We start from the raw sequence: 12,760 nt of genomic DNA, 5'->3' as shown, positions 1-12,760 counted from the left end.
GAAATTTTAAAATGTTATCTTATCCTTGAACATTCTACACTCAAATCCTGATTCTTCTTCTAAAATAAATGTTTTAGACCACATGACATTTTAAATTACCTTTTGTTTGAAAAAAGTAGTATGACTGCAAATAACAGAAAAATAAATTGATATAACTTTATGGATTAAACTATCCTAAACAATGTGAACATTCAGCTGCACCATATGTTAAACATTTAAACACTTTCCTATGTTTAAATGGTAACCTCTCTGCCTTGTGTCCCTCATCTCTACTACAGAAGTGATGCTAGCAGCTGCCTCCGTTAGCTTTCATGAGGGATGAGTGAGGAAAATTGAGTACATTGTACATTCCAGGGCATTAAGAATCATAACCACTTAGCAAAGACAGCTATTACTAAGGAGAAACTATTTCTACAATAACTATACAGAAATGAAATGATATTTTCTCTGAAATCACGTATCAAATAATAATCCATCACCGCAATTGCAAATCTCAATTTCCCAGAGGTGTAATTCTAAGTAAATTGTAACCAGGCCATAAGATAGATAGACAGATCAATAGACAGATGGATCAATCTTTTTAACCTCAGAACTCAGCCCAGTAGTACTTTATGTTGAGCCAGTATTTGACAATGTTTCTCTGACTACAAAGAATAACAATGTTTTCTCTTTTTATAGTGAAATTTGAAGACTTATTATTTAAAATTAAAGTGTGGAAGTTAAATTCATGACTGCTTTAAATTGATGTATTACAAGCATGAAGTGTTCTTCAAAAGAAGACAACAATATGGTTTTGATACTATACTGTGTTTCTCTTTTCTTAATTATTTTTGGTTACATAGAACTTTTATTTCAAAGGATATCAGTAGGCCTGTTTTATTATTTCATCTAAAACTGAAGATACTAACAGCTTAAGAAAGCCATGGGTTTTGGACAAGCACAGAAAGTTATAAACAAGAAGTATTCCCCTTGCTTTTTGAAACTTATAAGTATACTAAATTATTAGGCTGGATTTGTGTCCAGTATTAGTAAAGGTGTTATGAAGTGTACTGGAAAAGCCACTGGAAAACAGCACTATCCGGACCAGAATCCTTGTAAGTTGTCTAAGTCACTAACTGACTAGTAAAGTTAAGAAAGGAACCAAGGTTTGCTTTTGAAATGCTTGGGACAGCTGTACTAACATACACAATTGTCCCAATGTCCTCTTATGTCATGAATGTATCCATCAATTATTTATTCAGTCTTTACTGGGTAGTAGGTTGTTCTAGAACTATGAACACAATGGTGAACAAGGCATGTGCCTTGTTTTAGAGTTTACAAACCAGCACAGAAGAAAGACATAAGTTCTTTGAAAAAGCAGAAGATGCTTTGGGAGCATGTAACAGGGAGAAAAATATATCCAGAAGCTAGGAAGGTTTCCTCTGGGGAAGAAATGTCACCAGCACTGAAAATAAGAAACTCCATTTCTATTTTTCTTTGCATTTGTCCTCACCTAGTTAATGAAAAGAAGGTGTGATTCCTTCACAGAAGTTTAGAACCAGAAATAAGCACAATGATTGAAAACCTTGGAAAGATGTCGAAACAAATACTGTAGGTTTATAGTTTTAAACAAATGTGAAAAAATACTTCATAGGAGTTGACCAAAAATATAAAGCTTACAAAAATCTCCATTCAAAAATAATTTTAGATGATACGATATATGACATATATATGCAAACATGCATTTATAGACAACAAAATACACATATACAAATACTTGTTATGTAGTATATTGCACATACACACACATACAGGAAGTGGGGTGAGGAGTAAGAGGACTGAAGGGTTAGATAAGGGCGAAGTGACACAGAGCAGCTGCGAGGTGCCTCTGTAGCCATCCCCTAACCCAATAAATCAGAAAGTTCTATTTAACTATCAAGTGCTTTGTGAGAGTGAACATCTATTCAGAGCTGAGTTTTGTTTTGGCTCTGAGTAGAGATATGGGTGAAAAAGCCAGAAAATAAGACAAGAGCTGATAACTAGATTACCCCAGGATACAATTTATTATTTAGAAAGACAAAAGGACTTCATGTCCTTCAGCTAATCCTCCAAAAATATTATTTCTGGGAATTGAGCATTTGGGGTGAAACTTCCTGATGAGCCCAAGATGTGCAGATAATTTGTCTAAATTGACAGTCACTTAACTCTTAATTGTTAAAGTTCTTAGCATGACAAATTAAAAGCCCCTCCACCATTTTAGATAGTTGGACTGATGTGGTATAAGGGTCTAAAGGGAGTTCTATTATTTTCCTCAATTTAAATCAATTTCATTTCCCATTCACCATTAGACAAGAAGCTTTTTAATTCCTTAATTGCTATAGTTAGAAAATAGGAAAAAATTAAAGTGGGTGTTACCAAATGCTCCCCTAGGCATCAAAATCTCAACTATTCATTTGTAGAGTGCCTAATTTGCAGAACTTAAATGCCAAGGGAACAATTTAAGATAATCTAGTTGCTAAATGTTCCCTTAGGTACTTAATGAGATGATTTGCTGAATAGGGCCATTATTAATAAGCCAATTAAATGTTGAAGGGCAGCTACTGAAAAAAAATGGTCATTTTGTTTCGATAAAGCTTTTATTAAGCATTCCTTTTTGTCAAAACATAGATAGCAGGGCTATATGACAATTAAGGGGACATCTTAAAAGTTATTCTAAAATCATGATCTCAGTCCATAGGGAAATATTTACTATCATCTGTATGGAGGGAGAGTGGAGGAGAGATGGAGAAGGTCTTGCTTTTCTTATCTATGGAGGGCTCCTTGACTGTTTTTATTCATTCAAAGGAGAAATCCACTAACTTTCTTTTCAAAGTCTTAGGGTAGGTATGTATAGTCAGTATCATCTTACGTGAAAACTGAGTAATTATAAAAAGAGAGGACAATGGAGGCAGTGAGCTCCTACTAATTTGATTAATTTTAAGGTTCTTATGATTCCAGAGTGTTATGATTTAAGACTTCATATTTCCATGTAAGGCAGTTCCTGGTTCCTGGACTTCCTGGTAGCCTGATTAAGCTATTTATTACTTATGTGACCTTAAGCTCCATGTGCTACTCTAAATATGAGAGAGGGGATTTAGCACTCTGGATAATTTATACACACAAACACACACACATTCCACTGTGATTGAGAAAGATGTGAGGTTTGGAAGTTTTTAGGAGAGTTTCAAATTCTATTCTCTTTTTTTTTTTTTGGTATTATTATAGCTGACTCAAATCATTTTGTTTCAGGTCCTGAAGCTTGGTAAAATTTTGTAAACTGGACACTACTTTACCTACTTCCTAGTCTCCATCACCCACGTACTTCTTTAGGGGAAAAAATGATCTAATTTTTCCTATTCATCATCTTCTCACAAAATTAACACAGTGCATGTTATTTCTTGTATTAATTAATTCTCGTATTTATTAGTCTACTTAGGATCATTTATAATTGCATAGCATAGATTAACTTATTCGTTGAATCACTGATGCATTTATTCATTCAGACAACAGTTTATTTAATGCTATTAATACACAGATAAATAAAAATCACTTTTTTCCCTAGCAGCAAAGAAAATTGCCAAAAATCATAGTTCTATTTATGTCCATAACTATTCATTGTTGGAAAATATTTCAAAAGTAAACTGATGGCGCTTAAAAAAATGTGAGTGTACACATCTAGATATAATTAACTTAAGTTTAATAAATTATCAATCAATGCGACACATCAATGAAAGAAAAGACAAAAACTACATGATCAATTCAATAGCTACAGAAAAAAGCATTTGATAAAATTCAACATTCATGTTAAAAACTCTTTAACTAAAGTGGGTATAGAGGGAACATATCTCAACATAGTAAAAGCTATATATGACAAACCCATAGCCAACATAATACTCAGTGGTGAAAAGTTGAGAGCCTTCCCACTAAAATCTAGAATAAGTATGCACATTCTCACCACGTCTATTCAACATTAGAAGTCCTAGCCATAGCAACTGGACAAGAAAGGAACGAAATTGGAAGAGAAGAGGTAAAATTGTCACTATACACAGATGATACAATACTATATATAGAAACTTTAAAGACTCCACATACACACACACAAAAAAACTACTAGCTCTGATAAACACATTCAGTAAGGCAGCAGGGTACAAGATTCACATACAGAAGTCTGCTGCATTTCTTTACACCAACAGTGAAAGGTCAGAAAAAGAAAGAAAAAAAATCCTGTTTAAAATTGCATCAAAAAAATGAAATACTTAGAAATAAACCTGGCCAAGGAGGTGAAAGACTTATATGTGAAGAACTACAAAACACTGATTAAGGAAATTAAAGAAATGGAAAGATATCCCATGTGCTTGGATTGGAAGAATTAATATTGTTAAATGGTCATACTACCCAAAGCAATCTGCAGATTTAATGGGATACCTATCAAATTACCCAGGACATTTTTCACAGAAATAGAAGAAATAATCCTGTAATTTATATGGAATCACAAAAGACAAAGAATTGCCAATACAATACTGAAGAAAAAGAATAAAGCTGGAAGAGTAACTCTCCCAGACTTCAGACAATACTACAGAGCTACAGCAATCAAAACAGCATGATACTGGCACAAAAGCAGGCATGCGGATCAATGAATCAGAATAGAAAGCCCAGAAATAAATCCACACACCTATGGTCAATTAATCTTCAACAAAGGAGACAAGAATACACAATGGAGAAAAGACAGCCTCTTCAGAAAGTGGCATTGGGAAAGTTGGACAGCTGTAATGTAAACCCCATGCACAAAGATAAACTCAAAATGGCTTAAAGACTTAAACATAAGACATGATTAACCTCCTAGAAAAACATAGGCAAAACATTCTCTGACATAAATCTTAGCAGTATTCTTCTAGGGCAGTCTATCAAAGCAACAGAAATAAAAACAAAAAATAAACAAATGGGACCTAATTAAACTTAAAAGCTTTTGCACAGCAAATGAAACTATAAATAAAACAAAAAGACTATCTATGGAATGGGAGAAAATATTTGCAAACAATGCAGCTAACAAGGGCTTAATTTCCAGAATATACAAACATCTCATATAGCTCAATAACAAAAAAATACACAACCCAATCAAAAATGGGTAGAAGATCTAAACAAACTTTTCTACAATAAAGACATACAAATAGCCAATAGGCACATGAAAAATGTCCAATATCACTAACTACTAAAGTAATGCAAATCAAAACTACAGTGTGGTATCATACTAGTCAGAATGATCATCACTGAAGAGTCTACAAACAATATGTACTGGAGAGAGTGTGGAGTAAAGGGAACCCTCCTACACGGTTGGTGGGAATGTAGTTTGGTGCAGCCATTGTGGAAAACAGTACGGATATTCCTTAAAAACCTAAAAATAAACTTACCATATGATCCAGCAATCCCACTCCTGGGCGTAAATCTGGAGGGAACTCTAATTCGAAAAGATACATGCACACCAATGTTCATAACAGCACTATTTACAATACGCAAGACATGGAAACAATCTAGATGTCTATGGACAGATGACTGGATAAGGAAGTTGTGGTATACAGACAATGGAATACTACTCAGCCATAAAAAAGAATAAAATAATGCCATTTGCAGCAACTTGGACAAACCTAGAGATTGTCATACTAGGTGAAGTAAGCCAGAAATAGAAAGAATAATACCATACCATATCACTTATATTTGGAATCTAAAAAAATGAGACAAATGAACTTATTTACAAAACAGAAACAGACTCACAGACGGAAAACAAACTTGTGGTTGCTAGTGGAGAAGGGGGGAGAGTAAATTAGGAGTTAGGGATTTGCAGATAGTAACTACTATATATAAAATAGATAAACAGCAAGTTTCTTCTGTATAACAAAGGAAACTATATTCAATATCTAATAACAGCCTATAATGAAAAAGAAAATGAAAAGGAATATGTAAGTGTATATACATACAACTGAATCACTATGCTGTACCCCAGAAATTAACACATTGTAAACTGACTATACTTCAATTAAAAAAAAAAATCACCTAAATTTCCCAGGTTTGCCCAATGTTGAGAAAAACAGGAAACATTTCTCAATTTCTTTTGTAAGGCCACCATTACATAGACACAATTAAAACAACAAACAAACAAAAAGTCATCATGCTAACTGGAAACCAGAAAAAGTTTTAAATTTGATTGCATTTCAAAAATTGCAAGAAATGAGTAGGTGTTAGAATACAAAAATGATGTATGTGAATTAAAAATGATAGTAGCATGTTTTTGTGAAGGAAACACATTTAAGGGAATTTATTAAATGAATTAAAGTGAATTTGGGGATATGAAAAAGGAAAAAAGTTAAAAATAAATAAAATTGACACAGTATAATGGGGATAACCATAATTATTAGTAAATCACTTTACAAAATTTAAAATTTTGTTTCACATTTAACATATTCCACACTAGACACAAATACTCAATGGTACTTATGGTAAAGTTGTTAACAGAAATCCCTTCTAGTGGACTTTGGCATCATTTTTAGTTGAAGGCAAAGTCAATCAGGTGACTTTCTTCATCAGTCTGCAGCCAAAGGACATCCTTCACTCCCTACACAGATGGCACATCCCAAGACAGCTTTGAGCTGTTCGAAATCCCGTGTTAGTTACTGGTATTTAAATGCGAAGAAATCTATTCCCTCTTTCTCAAGTTCAGTGTGGCCATTCTTTGCTATATGTTGATTAGAATGATTTATTTTTAAAAATCCATATTAAATAAGTATATTTTGAGTTGTTAATAATTTAATAATTTATAAAAATGAATAATTACTTTTGAGGTGTGATTTTTCTAATCCTACCTACAGTAACTAACATTGAGAAGAGGGCTTAGCTTGACGTTACTAAAATCAAGCAGAATGGAAGGTGAAATATTCTGCTAAACTTGTCAGAAAAATGGGGAAAATATACCTTATTTCTGAAATGTTGCTAAGTTTAGAAATCACAAGATGAAAACCATGGCATTATTTGGATGATCTATGCTTAGACTTTACAAAAAACAACTAAACAAGCAAACATTTTACAATTTATAATGATGAATTTCAGCAACAGAAAATTATCTGATTTCCTTTTATCACTGTTTTACTTAATATGCATTCTCTGCTGATGTATCTGTGAATTCAACACAAATTTATTGCAGCTTAAAAACACTGTACAAAATGATAATAAACAGGGTACTTACACTTCTGTATTTCACAATATATTCCAAAATGGGGGCCCCTCCATCATCCTGTTTGGTGATACTGAGTTTAAAGCTCTTCCCACTGCTTGGCTGTCCATGTATGGATGGAGGACTTGGTTCACCTAAATAGGCAATATAACATTCTTGATATTTGCACACACCTCATATGTGTAGAGAAACTGCATTTAAATAAAAGCAACACTGTTATGTGTCAGATTATATGATATTATCCTTGATGTATCGTTTCCCATTTGCTCTTTGTTGTGATACAACCTCTGAGCCTCCTTTTCCCCATCCAAGAAACAGCAACACTCGTAAATCTAGAAGTCTCACGCCAAAATTGTGAAAACTCAGGACCGAATATATTATTTATATGGATGTGAAATCCTTTGAGAATAGAAGTCACTGCATTACACAAGTGTAAAGCTTTATTTCTTGTATTAATAATGTGCAATCATTGATTTTATTAATGTAAATTTATTCTGTAAACATTCTGCAAACATGGATTAATATAAACATATTAAATCATCAAACTGTATGGAATATATCCTTGCCAGGAAAGAAAATAGCTTAGCAATTAGTTATCTGATTTAATGAGCATTTTTTTAACTAGATGCAAATTTGAATAAAGAAATTTTGTAGCATCATCCAATCCATAGGTGGGTTAATATCTTTTTAAAAAATTCTAGCTTCATGAAAGTACCTGCCTGTGATGTCATTCTTCACAAAGAGATGGTATTATATCAAAGATACTTATAATATTTTGAGGGGGTAGGTAGTTAAGTTTGTTTGTTTGCTTATTTAAAGGAGGTACTGGGGATTGAACCCAAGACCTCATGCATGCTAGACATGCACCTTACCACTGACCTATCCTGGAGATTATAAAAAGAAGAAGAATCAAGACAGAATGCACAGGACCTTGGGGGAAGAAAACAACATTACCAAACTTTAGTTCAACCTACTGATGCAGAGAGCATGGTGGCAGCTGAGGGAGATGTGAGGATGGCAGGCAAAGATGTGCGGAGGTGGAAGGTGTTAAGTGACTGGTGGTGTTGCTGAGGATTGATTGTCAGAAGAGAATGGAAAGATTTCCATTTAAATTAAGACTAAGTCATTCTAGAATCATTTTAGTCTAGAGGCAGGATTATGAGTCAAGATGTACTTGCAGTCGTCCTGGTGACAAAATAAGAAGGAATGAAAAAGACACTGGCATCAGGAGTGGAGAAAAGAGAACACTTCTGACATTTTATGAGAACCAACAGAAAAGAATTGGTCATAAATTAGGATAATTATTGCGACCAATTTGCTTTCTATAAGTGTGTAATAGGCAGGGTTATGCATTGATTTCATAACAGTGTTTATTGAGTCATGTTCAAGTTTTCTCACATTTTTCCACAAGTTATTCAACATGAAGGAAATGTAAATTGCTTAATTTATCTTAACTTCATGTAAATGCAGTTGACTTAAAATAACCCAGAACAGGACAGTAATGACAGTAATGAGGAGGTTGCAATAGTTATTATTCTGCTGTCACCACTGCAATGGATTCATACAGTGGTGCCTTTTCCTCCCACTCAGGGCCTACGGAATTCACGGGCTAAAGGCAATGGTTATGCCTCAGACAAGGAACAGAATATTACATGTTACATAGAAACGTTTCTACCCTTTCACAGAGTATAGTCTGAGTACTACAATCTAATTAATCAGACTATAAATAAGTAGGACAGCTTCCTGACTGGAATAATCTCCTGAAAGTAATTTTACAATTACAAGTACAATTTGTACAAATTGTACTTTTCTTTCCCCCTTGCTCCAGAACCAAGTTACTTTTAATAAAACCATCTTCAGAAACCACTTCAACAAAACACATAGTTCACTCCCTCAAAGTGCCGAAATGTCTCCCTGTATTTCAGTTTTGTTCTTTGTTTTCTTTTCGGAGGAGGGAGGTAATTATTTTTGTTTGTTTTTAGGGGAGGTACTAGGGATTGAACCCAGGACCTCTTGCATGCTAAGCATGCGCTCTGCCTCTTGAGCTATACCCTCCTCCCTTGCCTGCATTTTAAAATCCCATTTAAATTTGCAAGTAAAGAGAACGGCAGCAGTAAAAACAGAGAGGATTACTTACGAACTGGTAATGTTTGGAAAATTTCTGTTTTACTGTAGTCTCCTTGCCCTTTTCCATTTACAGCTGCAACCCTGATTTCATAAGTTGTATTTGGTTCCAGGTTGCTCAAAACAACCATTGCTAAACGAAAAAAAATATGCCTATGATTAATGCATTTTAATGAGTAAAACAAATCAACCTATTACAAAGCTGTGTGAATAATATCACTGTAAATTTTCCCATGAAATATCCGAAAAAATAAGAAATACACATAAGAAGAGAATGATTTGTGAACAATCCTCTTCTTCACCTGTTTTAGCTTTCTAGACACATGCAGTAACTTTCAAGAAGAAAATTAATAGTTCCTTTTGCGATACACTCACAAAGTAAAAAGTAAAATATTTTCTTTCATCTTTTTAATATTCAAGAAATAAGATAGATTTAAATAAATACTTTATTTCATGCATCTCAAATATTTTATCTACTCTAAATGTATTATTTCTATAGAATTTAATGGAGATATGCCATTTAATATCTAGAACTCTGGCCTCTAGTATAAAGTGTTTGAGTCATGTCAAAGTGTCACTAAGTTGACTACTGCAGCAGTAGATCATTTATTCAATAATCTCAAATCAAATCAAGTTATTTTTAATGCTATCTTGAAGCTTGTCATCTCTTGTATTTTCTTTCTGAATTTCTTCTCAATTATACATTGTACCAGGTCTGGATTCAACATGACACAAAGGAGAAGAAAGAATCTGAAAAAATACAGGGATATAAAAGTTATTAGAAACATCTCCTGGGTCATGACAGCTCCGTTAGTTTGCTGGAGAATCTTAAATACAATTTCAGATTTCAAAATTTTTCATTTTGAAAAATTCCTTTGACAGAGCTAATAAAATTCCATAGTTGCCTTTATCCTTACTGCTTTTGCTAAACAGAGTAAAAATTAACCAGTGGAATTGACAATGCTTTGATGAATAATCAAAAGAAAATTATGTCCAGTTTACATAACAACTTCAAACCAAATAATCAATTCATAATAAAGGATATAATCAATCACAAAATAAAAAGATTAAGTCATAAGTAATCAGGGTCATATTCATAGGAGTATTGATTAACATGAACCATGACTGAAGATGGTACACTTTCAATAAAATTCTAATGTAATTTATTAATTACATCATAATATACATTCACTAGATAACATTTTTCATTTTACACCAAATGAACATATTTAATAAATTGGTTTTGATATTTCTTTGTGCTCACTTCTTTTCCCCAATATTATCATATATATCAGATAAATATTACCAGAAAAATACATGTTTTGGATATCAATCAGACCTTATTTAATCCAGTACAGATGTTTCAAAATCATTAGAAATGATAAATTTCCAATTAGTGAAATTTATATTTGTATTTCTCAGTTTCTTGTAAATAAAAACTGAACTTGTGCTTGAGAATGCATTTCCTCGTCAAAGCCTCAGATGAAAACACATGGTGTCAAAGTTAAGGGAGGCCAACTGGGAAAAGACTGATTGGCAGGGAAATCCAACTGATTAGAAGCTGCAAGAATAAACTGGAAAGCCAAAATTTGAATCTAATTATTTCCAACAGGCTAACAACCAGTGAGCTTCTTCAGGAAAGCCAAACGCAGCTGGCTGGTGACCTGGAGTAGTGAAATATATAATAACAGCTTGACAAAAAATACAGCTAAATGGAGAGAAGGCTCGTGCACAGATGAAGCTGGTCATGAAGATTATGGAAAGGGAGAGGGAATCAAATGAAGAGTTAGGCAGCTAAAATGCTAAGAAGTTGGAATCCCATTGACCTTAAGAGAGAAAGTTTCTGCTTTAGGTCAGCATAGCAAGGAATTCAAGAGTTAAAAATTTATAATATTTTATCATTGAATCAATTAATAAATATAGCAAATTTAAAGCCAAAGTGAGTTAGACCTGCAGAGATTAATGCTTTACAAAACTACGTTTACTCTTCAGGGCTTAAAACAAAATGCTTGCACCCTTGGGCAATCAATAGCATCACGGAGTAGTTTGTGTCTGACTATCCTCTTCTTTAACCTAATAAAGAATGACTTGATGTAGCATGCAGACATATGAGAGACTCTTGTAGGAACTGGTCAGACTGCAATAAGCTCTGCAATGAGACCCTAAGTGATGCATGCTTTAGACTCATGAAAGGAGCCATGTGGCTCCGGGCCTGAACACACCACCGACTGCGATTCAACTAAATCTTAGGGCTGAGTTGGTCTCTCAACTTCTAAAAAGAGACATTTTATTAAATATCATAGAAACAAAAGTATAAAAATAGGTTGAAAGAAGGTATAGATGAAAAAAATCGTGATCTGTGAAATAATCACTACTATGAATCAATTATCCATGCAAATGGGGATATTATGTGGAGGCTGAGAAATAATACAAAATAAAGGATAGTCTAAAATGTATTCATCTTTGACTCTGGTTAGTGGAAAAGTAGTTTATGGGCAAAAATAGTCAGTGATACTTATGAGTATCAACATTTACACAGATAATAGAGAAAGAGATTATGTTACACAAGAATATGAAATGGCCATAGATGCCTGTAACGCTGCAGACAACTCTGGTATGTGACATCCTCTCCATACTCTATGGCGTGAAGATGTAGCTGCTACCGTCGTTTTATGAGGCAGACTGTAAACTCAGCTGTGTAGGTGAGAGTAAGTAGCAATGTTTACATTCAACTGTTTGTCTTCATACAATCAAACAAAAAAGCAATCGAATTTAAAGCACGCATAAATAAAACTCTTCATTTCATCAGAAGTGTACAGATCATGCTATTTCTCTTTTTAGGTAAAAAATGGGTAACAGTAGAGCTATCAAAGCATCAGAGCATATGAAATCAGGGAAAATCGAAGATAACACTTGGATTAAACAATTAAAACAACAACACACATTCACACAAAAGCAACTTCAGTATTTATTTGAATTATCTGAGTGATTCCAGTAAAAGCTCTTTCTGGCTTGGATTATCAGCATTCCTTCCTCAACATTCCATAGGGATTATGAGCAGCTTTGAGTGTCCCTCTACCTCTGCCAAGGGGGAACCTACTTCTTTAATTACATTATGATCAACTCAGAATTGATTTTCCCCGTGTTTCCCCTTCTTCTCCTGATCTCAGACTCTTCCCTTTACTGCCTGAGTTTCACAGCAGAGCGGTTTATCGAGGAGAAGAGAAAAAGGGGTAAACTCTTCTTACATCCTTGGGCTAAACCACTCAGAGGTAAAGCGGATGGGGGAGGTCTTACAGAAGACCTTCCAAATTACAGGGGAGAGGCCTGGAAGTAAACCTACTGATGCCAGCTTTACAAAATTTAAATACAAGAAGTCAGTCTGTTTTTGAGTTT

At 33.9% G+C, this 12,760-nt stretch overlaps 1 protein-coding gene across 1 annotated transcript in view; it reads right to left on the bottom strand.

Moving 5' to 3' along the window:
• NCAM2 (neural cell adhesion molecule 2) overlaps positions 1-12,760 on the bottom strand; it is a 429,294-nt gene that overhangs the window by 35,820 nt on the left and 380,714 nt on the right. The window contains exons 13-14 of the mRNA XM_006215779.2: positions 9,378-9,497; positions 7,253-7,374 (exon numbers count right to left, since the gene is read on the bottom strand). Of these exons, the coding sequence (XP_006215841.2) occupies positions 7,253-7,374; positions 9,378-9,497 (242 nt within the window). The remainder of the gene's footprint in view (positions 1-7,252; positions 7,375-9,377; positions 9,498-12,760) is intronic.

This window comes from Vicugna pacos, chromosome 1 (assembly GCF_048564905.1).
Source record: "Vicugna pacos chromosome 1, VicPac4, whole genome shotgun sequence".
Taxonomy (NCBI): Eukaryota; Metazoa; Chordata; class Mammalia; order Artiodactyla; family Camelidae; genus Vicugna; species Vicugna pacos.
This window is presented reverse-complemented; position numbering and strand designations above follow the sequence as displayed.